The following is a 10,256-nucleotide window of genomic DNA, read 5'->3' on the forward strand; positions in this document are numbered from 1 at the left end:
GAGTTGCTCATCAACCTACTGAAAATGAAAATGTCTGCTTTGAAATTCCTTCGGGTATGTTAGAAAAACTGCTAGCTAATCCTTTTGCAGGAGATGGAACAAAGCATCCTGATGAGCACCTAATATATGTGGATGAAGTTTGTGAATTATTTAAGCTTGCAGGTGTGCCCGGAGATGTTATTAAGAAGAAGGTCTTCCCTTTATCTTTGAAGAGAGATGCATTGACATGGTATAGGCTATGTGATGATACGGGGTCATGGAACTACAAACGATTGAAATTGGAATTTCATCAGAAGTTTTATCCTATGCATCTTGTTCATCGTGATCGCAATTATATATATAATTTCTGGCCTAGCGAAGGAGAAAGCATCACTCAAGCTTGGGGGAGGCTTAAATCAATGTTATATTCATGCCCCAATCATGAGCTCTCAAGAGAAATGGTTATTCAAAATTTTTATGCTCGGCTTTCTAATAACAATCGCACCATGCTCGATACTTCTTGTGCTGGCTATTTTATGACGAAGACTATTGAATTCAAATGGGATTTATTAGAAAGAATTAAACGCAACTCTGAAGATTGGGACCTCGACGAAGGTAAGGAGTCAGATTTGACACCTAAGTATGATTGTGTTAAATCTTTTATGGATACCGATGTTTTCCGTAAATTTAGCACTAAATATGGACTTGACTCTGAGATAGTAGCCTCTTTCTGTGAATCTTTTGCTGCTCATATCGATCTCCCTAAGGAGAAGTGGTTTAAATATCATCCTCCCATAGAAGTAAAAGTAGCTGCACCTATTAAAGTTGAATAAAAGACTATCACTTATAATGATCCTATTGTTCCTACTTCTTATGTTGAGAAACCACCTTTCCTTGTTAGGATAAAGGATCATGCTAAAGCTTCAACTGTGGTTCATAAAAGCAATATTATGACTTATACACCTCCTGAGCAAACTAAAGTTGAACCAAATATTGTTATTGTTAAAGATCTCTTGGCTGATAATATTGATGGGCATGTTATTCATTTCTGTAATGAAACCGCTAGAATTGCCAAACCTTGTGCTAACGATAAACATAGACCTGTGGTAGGCATGCCTGTTATTTCTGTTAAAATAGGAGAACATTGCTATCATGGCTTATGTGATATGGGTGCTAGTGCTAGTGCAATACCTTTTGACTTATACAAAGAAATTATGCATGACATTGCACCCGCTAAGTTAGAAGATATTGATGCCACAATTAAACTTGCCAATAGAGATACTATTTCACCAATGGGAATTGTTAGAGATGTTGAAGTCTTGTGTGGGAAAACTAAATATCCTGCTGATTTTCTTGTTCTTGGCTCCCCACAAGATAGCTTTTGTCCCATAATTTTCGGTAGACCCTTCTTGAACACTGTTAATGCTAAGATAGACTGCGAAAAGGATGTTGTTACTATTGGTTTGGGTGATATGTCTCATGAGTACAACTTTTCTAAATTTCGTAGACAACACCGTGAAGAGGAATTGCCTAGTAAAGATGAAATTATTGGTCTTGCTTCTATTGCCGTACCTCCTAGTGATCCTTTAGAACAATATTTGCTAGACCATGAAAATGATATGTTTACGAATGAAAGAAGGGAAATAGATGAAGTATTATTTAAACAGGAACCCATCCTGAAACACAATTTGCCTGTTGAAATCCTAGGGGATCCTCCTCCACCCAAGGGTGATCCCGTGTTTGAGCTTAAACCATTACCTGCTACTCTTAAATATGCTTATCTTGATGAAAAGAAGATATATCCTGTTATTATTAGTGCTAACCTTTCAGAGCATGAAGAAGAGAGATTATTGAAAACTCTGAGGAAGCACCGTGCTGCTATTGGATATACTCTTGATGATCTTAAGGGCATTAGTCCCACTCTATGTCAACATAAAATAAATTTGGAGAAAGATGCCAAACCAGTTTGTGATCACCAACGACGGCTGAATCCTAAGACGAAAGAAGTGGTAAGAAAGGAAATACTAAAGCTTCTAGAGGCAGGTATTATTTATCCCGCTGCTGATAGTCAGTGGGTAAGTCATGTCCATTGTGTCCCTAAGAAGGGAGGTATTACTGTCATTCCTAATGATAAAGATGACTTGATTCCGCAAAGAATTATTACAGGATATAGGATGGTAATTGATTTCCGTAAATTAAATAAGGCTACCAAAAAGATCATTACCCTTTACCTTTTATTGATCAAATGCTAGAAATATTATCCAAACATACACATTTTTGCTTTCTAGATGGTTATTCTGGTTTCTCTCAAATACCTGTGTCAGCTGATGATCAATCTAAGACCACTTTTACTTGCCCGTTCGGTACTTTTGCTTATAGACGTATGCCTTTTGGTTTATGTAATGCACCTGCTACTTTCCAAAGATGCATGATGGCTATATTCTCTGACTTTTGTGAAAAGATTTGTGAGGTTTTCATGGATGATTTCTCCGTCTATGGGTCCTCTTTTGATGATTGCTTGAGCAACCTTGATCGAGTTTTGCAGAGATGTGAAGAAACTAATCTTGTCTTGAATTGGGAAAAGTGCCACTTCATGGTTAATGAAGGTATTGTCTTGGGGTATAAAGTTTCTGAAAGAGGTATTGAAGTTGATAAAGCCAAGGTTGATGCTATTGGAAAGATGCCATGTCCCAAGGACATCAAAGGTATAAGAAGTTCCCTTGGTCATGCCGGTTTTTATAGGAGGTTCATTAAGGACTTCTCAAAAATTTCTCGGCCTCTGACTAATTTATTACAAAAAGATATACCATTTGTCTTTGATGATGATTGTGTAGAAGCATTTGAAATACTTAAGAAAGCATTGATCTCTGCACCGATTGTTCAGCCACCTGATTGGAATTTATCCTTTGAAATTATGTGTGATGCTAGTGATTATGCTGTAGGTGCTATTCTAGGGCAAAGAGTTGATTAGAAATTAAATGTTACTCAATATGCTAGTAAAACTATAGACAATGCTCAGAGAAATTATGCTACTACTGAAAAGGAATTCTTAGCAGTTGTATTTGCTTGTGATAAGTTTAGACCACATATTGTTGATTCTAAAGTAACTATTCACACGGATCATGCTGCTATTAAATACATTATGAAAAAGAAAGATGCTAAACCTAGACTTATTAGATGGGTTCTCCTGCTATAAGAATTTGATTTGCATATTATTGATAGAAAGGGAGCTGAGAACCCCGTTGCAGACAACTTGTCTAGGTTAGAAAATGTGCTTGATGACCCACTACCTATCATGGTTTTATTTTTACTAAATCGTTACTCATAAATCATTTATATTTTTTTGAAACTGTGAACATTTTTTAAAAACTCACGAACATTTTTTTTGAAATCATAAACAATATTTTTTTAGAAATTTGTGAACATTCTCTTAAGTCATTAACATTATTTTTTGAAATAATGAACATTTTAAAATTAAAGACTCCTTTTTCAAAATCATGAACAGTTTTTTAAATTCGTGAATATTTTTAGAATTAGCGAACATTTTTTGAATCGTGAACATTTTTCCAAATCTGTGAACATTTTTTTGAATCGTGAACATGTTTTCCAAATTCGTGAACATTTTTCGAATCAGCAAACTTTTTTTGAATTTTTTAAATTATTAACATTTTTTAAGTTTGTGAACATTTTTTTACAAATTCGTGAACCTTTTTTGAATTCTAGAGCATTTTTCTGTAATCATGATTTACTTATTTTGTGAACATTTTTCAATTTCACGAACATTTTTTTGAAATCATGAACATTGTTTTAAATTTGTGAACATTTTTTGCCAAATTCATGAACAATCTTTGAATTACCGAGCATCTTTTTGGAAATCATGATTTTTTTTAAATCATGATTGTTTTATTCAAAATTAGCAACTTTCCTGAAATTTAGACCTTTTGCTATCCGAAATTATTGGAAAAAATAAGAAAAAGGAAACATCCGCAAAAAAACAAGCGGTCTCCTGGCCACACATGGGCCGACCCAGAAGGGGTGCAAGGGGTGCGCGCCCGCTTCTTTCACAGCGCGTGCTGCGCCCTATAGGCGCTCCCTTCCTTTCAAGGGAGCTTGGTGTTTTAGGATAGTTAAAACCGTACCCCTTTTTTGTTGGCAACCATCTCAAATCACCTCATTCATTAGAATATCGTTTTCAGATATGTAATAAGAATACAATGTATTAGGCTGGTGATTGGCTGATTACGTGATGTGTTTGGTTCGACGAAGGGTTGGTTTCCCAAACTAGAGCGTTAGAAAAGAAGTGAGGAAGAAGTGAGGAGAAGGGAGAGGCCCGGCCGGCATGCCTGCTTGCGACGAAGAAGGGGGCAGTACGGCAAGCATGGCTGCTCGCGACGGGGATGGGGAGAGCTCCGCTGCTAGCGACGGAGAAGGGGGAGATTCGGCTAGAGTTGTTGCACGCGAGAAGAAGGAGGTCCGGCTGGCGTTGCTGCTCTTGGTAGGGATGGGGGAAGTTGGGCTGGCGTCGCTGCTCATGGCGGGGAGGGAAGGTCACTGCTCGCAGCAGAGAAGGGAGCCGTCGAAGGGAGAGAATCCTGTTGGAGGCGACAGGCGAGGTCGGGGGCGAGCGGAAAAGGAGATCGAGCGTTTTCGGTTCCCACAAGGTAAACCTTGTTTTCGGCTTTAGGAAACGGCGTATCGGATTACACAACGATCGAAGCCGGCCCTGCCGTACCAAACACTGGTAACTTCTTCGCTAAGTAGTGTAATCGGGAGACGGTGGAAAAATGTTGAATCAAACGCGTCGTAAGTTCATCTCCTTCACCACAACCGGATCCTTATGAGTGAGTGTTACCATGTATTCTTGAGAGAAGCTTTTCTTGGAGTTTTTTTAAGGATTTATTATCAAATGACACTACTTTATCTATTATTCTTGGATGGTGAGTGCATCCTAGGTGATCAGGACTCACTTGTGATCCTATCAAGTTGTACGTGTGAAGGACGCAAGAGTTAGTATGGGCCCAAAGATTGCCTACTTTATCAAAATCTACCCTTAGTGAGGCTTATAAGTACAAGCCACCACGGAATAGGTTGGTTCTACTTTGTGAGCCGCTTGGTGGGCATCGCAACCGGTATTCTTCCAGTCTACAACCAATTTGTTCAAAGCATCCATCAACGTAGACGTAAGATATCGTCAATTATTCAAACCATCGAAAAAAAACTCTCATGTCACAAGTGTTTGCATTCTCTTAATTATACCTCTTTTTTACTTGCAAGTTTGTTACTTTTCCGCTCCTTATTACTCTTGATTTCTTGCTTGTTACTATCTCTGTCATGGTTTATCGGTCCACTTTGTATTTTGTGCCTAAATTTGACCATAAATTTAACTTGAAGAATGTTAATGCATGTCATAAAAAATTATATCGTTGGATTCATATTTGAACGTAGTTTCCAATGATATTCGTTTTTGTGCCATGCATTAACATTTTGATAATTAAATCCATGGTCAAAACTTGGCACAAAGTACTAATGGGACCAATAAATCAGGACGGCGGTAGTAAGTGCTACTGGTTGTCTAGTCCATGTTGCCTTAAGCTAAAAAAATTCAACCTAAAATTGGTAGTTGCGTTATTTTTCAAAGGACTGTTCACCCCCTCTGCTCCTTAGATCTTGATCCCAACAGCTAATCTAAAAGGCAGTACTATGATTCTTTTGATTTAGTACAGTAGTTCTATTTTTAGCATTAAAAATTCAGACCATGTAAGTTATTAGTGTAATAATAATTTTAGTGCTTAAAAAATCAGTAGTACGAATATAAAGGTTAGTACTATACGATTAATTTATACACTAAACCTGAGTACTGCAATCATATAAGTTAGTACTATAATACTAATTTTGGGGTAAGATCAGTAGTATTATGAACATCAAAGTTAACATTGTAATACTAATTTCATTACTAAAAGTCAGTACCACGACCATGCATGTTACTACAGTAATACTACTTTCACTATTAACTCAAGTCACAAATGTTACAGTTTAGAGAATATTTGCTCTTGTCATTCCGTTTTGTTGCGTTTATAGCATGGCAAATGAGGCATGCATTATAGGACTTGCATGCAGCCACATCCTCCCCAATGCTCGGCTGCATCCAATGGTGCGCGGGCATATCGCAGGTTGAAGCTAAAATAAGCACTTGCCCTTTTTAGATATCTTGTTTAGCAAATAGACCACTATATAGAGAGAAGGATTTACATGGTGAAAATAGTTCATTGTCAGCTATCCAATAAAGGCAGATAGATTGCTCGCCTCCTCTTTTGCCCTCCAAGGCGGGCGGAGGAACGGGAGGACAAAATCTATCTCGTACGAACACACAATTTTGACCTATGTCTTCTTTCATTTCTTTCTTTTTTGCGAGGAAATTTTTACCTATGCCATCATGTCTAGTTTCTCTAGCAGTTCAATTTTCTCTTGTTACCTTTTTGTTCATGCTGCTTCTTTGCCAAACTTATTAGGTCTGTCTTTCTTAGTTTTTATATAAGGATGATTTTATGGATCGACAATGGCGATGAACCATGATTTACCATTCGCAATTGCAATTGTTGGTCATGTTTTTTCAACGGCAATGTGACCTTCACATGTTTGATTTGCAGGAACCTGCCCCTTGTTTATAATAGCGTAGAATTATTATTACTACTATATTTTCACTTTGACAACAAGATGCCTGTGGCACGAGGCGCCAAGAAGCCGGGTCCTGTCGACTCCGACTCTGACGACGATGGTCTCATCTCCAAAAAGCCGACCAAATCGTCCACCTATTCGGTTCCTACCGGCAACAAGAAGCAGTACAAGGATGGGTTCAAGGACTCCGGCGGGCTGGAGAACCAGTCGGTGGAGGAGCTCGAGAACTACGCGGCGTACAAGGCCGAGGAGACCACGGACACGCTCAACGGCTGCCTCCGTATCGCTGAGAACATCAAGGAGGATGCTGCCAACACGATGATAACCCTGCAAAAGCAGGGAGAGCAGATCAGCAGGACCCACGAGAAAGCCGTCGAGATCGATCAGGACCTCGCCAAGGTGCATATGCTCCACCATTTTACTTTGTTTGTACTATATATAAACTGCATGCGCTATGAACAAATTACTGTTCTCACCTTACACCGAGGCCTGTTTGAAATGTGTGGTGCCTTATTGTTGTGATGTCGATGTTTGAATCTCTAGGGTGAGGGGCTCCTGAATAGCCTTGGAGGGTTCTTCTCCAAGCCATGGAAGCCCAAGAAAACAAAGAAGATCAAGGGGCCAGTGTCGCGAGGTACGTAGATACTCCTTCTGTGAAGAAATATAAGACCATTTAGATCAGTAGTGATGCAAACGCTTTTATATTTCTTTACGGAGGGAGTACAACCTAATATTAGTACACTAACTAATAAAATGCTTGGATCATGAGGCGTGCTCATTATTTCTTGGCAACCATGACACAGATGATTCCTTCAAAAAGAAGACGAGCCGAATGGAACAGAGGGATAAGCTAGGGCTGAGCCCTCGAGGGAAGGGGAATACCCGCGAGTACGGCGATGCCACAAATGCCATGGACAAAGTTCAGGTTCGTGCATGCTCTTGACTCACTGGCCTCCATGGAGAAGTATCTCCGAAATATAAGTATATTTAGAAGTGCTTTCGTTTCGCCAGTTGGAGAAGAAAAAGCAGGATGATGCCCTCGACGACCTCAGTGGCGTGCTGGGGCAGCTCCAGGGCATGGCTGTTGACATGGGATCAGAGCTTGATAGGTAAAGTCTTTAGTTTACTGCATATGCGTGGAACCACACTGAAGATTAATCAGAACTTTTGAATCGAGTATCTTATGTGCTATCCAACGTTTCAGGCAAAACAAAGCACTCGATGATATGCACGGCGACGTGGAAGAACTCAACTCCAGGGTGAAGCAAGCGAACCAGCGCGCCCGCAAGATTCTCGCCGATTAGTCGATCGTCAAACATGTCTGCAAGCGTTATTATGAGTAGTTGACAAACATGTCTGCAAATGTTATTATAAGTATCAACCACTATTTGCAGAGAAAACGAAAATGAGAGATTGTTGTTGAACAAGCCTCATTGGAGTAACTTTTGGTTATAAGAGCATCTACAAATGGGCACCTAAAACCAGCCCCAAACGCCCCGGCGGGCTGCCCGTTCACTGGCCGGTCAAAAAACGCGACTCATCCGGGTGCCTCAAATCGGCCTCAAACGCTTGGGCCGACCGGCACCCCTCCTATCCACATCGGATCTAACCCACATTGGCCACCCCGACCCCACATATATTCGTCTCCATTCTTTTGCCGGACAAAACCCTAGCCATTTCACTCTACTCGGCTTCGCCACAAGCTCACTTTCGGCGAGCTCCGGTCTTCTCCGGCATGGCGGACAACGGATTTGACTCCGGTCACTTTAGATCTGTCGACTGGGTTTCGTCCCATGCCGGATGGAAGAGACTATGGCCGTCCGCATTGCCCTTCGCCGCTCCTGGGAGGACTACTCCGACCGGATATGGGATCAGTCCGGCGCGCATCCATTGCCTCGGCGCAACGGCCGCTCGAATTCGCCGGGGCTAGAGCATCGCAGTCCGTTAGCCTCCCCATCTTCGGTCCGCCCAAATATGCATGCTACAAGGACCAGTGTGCCCGCCGTGGGAAGGAGAGGATGAGGGCTCCGGTGAAGAGCAAATCCGACTTGATCCATTTTGTGCTTTCGAGCGCTACTTCCACGAGAAAGACGACAAGGGCGCCGGAAAGGGCAAAGGCAATGCCTGTCGTGGATGATCCATAGCAGTACCTCCGTCCCATAATGTAAGATGTTTTTTGACACTACACTAAAGCCAAAAAATGTCTTATAATTTGGGACGGAGGGAGTAGTATATAGGTAGAACATGCCAAATTTTGGTAGTCTGATGACATGTGCTTATTTAGCCGGATGGATTTGAGTTTACGTTACATTGCATGTGTTTGTATGAATCTGAGGCTCGCTAATTGAGGTGTTCGGTTGTGTGAAGGAAAAATTTAAGGTCTGACTGGTCACTATCCGCGGACGCGTTTCAGCACATCCCCAGGCGTTCAAGGGCCCAAATTTGATGTCTATGGGCTATGGCTGTAGATGCTCTAAGTATTTCGACCATCACAGTTAGTAATGTAGTAGTAAGTACTGACTAACTTCAATATTAAAACAATTCAAAACAAACTTCAGTGTTGAAAATAGTACTACAAACATACGAGTTGGTACTTGTAGTACTTAGAAATCAACAGTACACATACATGAATTGTCCGCATATAAGATTTTTTTGAAGTCAAACTTCGTAAAATTTGACCAATTTTACGGAAAAAATATATCAACATCCACAATACGAAATCAATATCATTAAATGTGTCATGAATTTAATTTTAATATTGTATAATTTTGTATTGTAGATGTTGATATTTTCCATATAATATGGTCAAATGTTACAAAGTTTGACTTCAATTTAGAAAAATCTTATATATGGATTAAAGAGGACCGGAGGGAGCACGAGCTAGTAATGTAGCAAAAATACCCACAACTCTTTTTAGTAGTACAACAGACCCTTGTCAGAGAATATGAAAAAAAAAGGGCATCCACTTTGAAGTTGCGGAACACAAATTTTCGGATCAAGATGTGTGTCACCCCACGGTGAATGTGAGCTATCAATCAGAAAAATCGTGTGCCACATATGATGGGGTAAAGGTAGTTGTCATTTGCCACATATGCAAAGTAACTAACATTAGTAAGTTAGTTGCACTTAATATTGGCATGAAACCAGTTAAGCTCTATGATTCCTGCTGAGGAAATGGGGTTTGTACGTCTATGCAAGTCCATTGCCTAGTCATGGCCCTCAGTACCCCGCGTGTGCCCAGACACATGCGTCCACACACAAATACGACCCAAAATATGATATTTGTGGCAGGGAATATGGTGAACCCATACCCCATCGATAGTAATGGATTTTGTAGGGTGTTGGACGGCACAAAGATCTCGATAATGAATTCGTGGACACATACAAAATAAAGCGATGTTGAGGACACACATTATACTTGGTTCGGGCTCCCATGGTGGGTAATATCCCCACTTTTTTCTTTTGTGCTCTCTTATTATCTCAATGAAAGATCAATAGAGTATAATTGCAGTTAATGAGAGTAACATAATATCGATCTGGGCTCTTTGAGTTGATTTGTATATCCCATGGCGTTGTCAACAGACGTAGAGTGCATCGTCATG

At 40.4% G+C, this 10,256-nt stretch overlaps 1 protein-coding gene across 1 annotated transcript; it reads left to right on the top strand.

Annotated features, from left to right (window-relative positions):
- The first annotated feature begins 6,254 nt into the window (after nt 1–6,254).
- On the top strand, nt 6,255–8,078 carry LOC119272426 (SNAP25 homologous protein SNAP33-like). Its single transcript, XM_037553917.1, has 6 exons — nt 6,255–6,336; nt 6,627–7,053; nt 7,198–7,288; nt 7,458–7,579; nt 7,666–7,763; nt 7,859–8,078. The coding sequence occupies exons 2-6, from the start codon at nt 6,694–6,696 to the stop codon at nt 7,956–7,958; spliced, it is 771 nt and encodes a 256-aa protein (XP_037409814.1). The 5' UTR covers nt 6,255–6,336; nt 6,627–6,693; the 3' UTR covers nt 7,959–8,078.
- The last annotated feature ends 2,178 nt before the right edge of the window (nt 8,079–10,256 follow it).

This window comes from Triticum dicoccoides, chromosome 3A (genome assembly GCF_002162155.2).
Source record: "Triticum dicoccoides isolate Atlit2015 ecotype Zavitan chromosome 3A, WEW_v2.0, whole genome shotgun sequence".
Taxonomy (NCBI): domain Eukaryota; kingdom Viridiplantae; phylum Streptophyta; class Magnoliopsida; order Poales; family Poaceae; genus Triticum; species Triticum dicoccoides.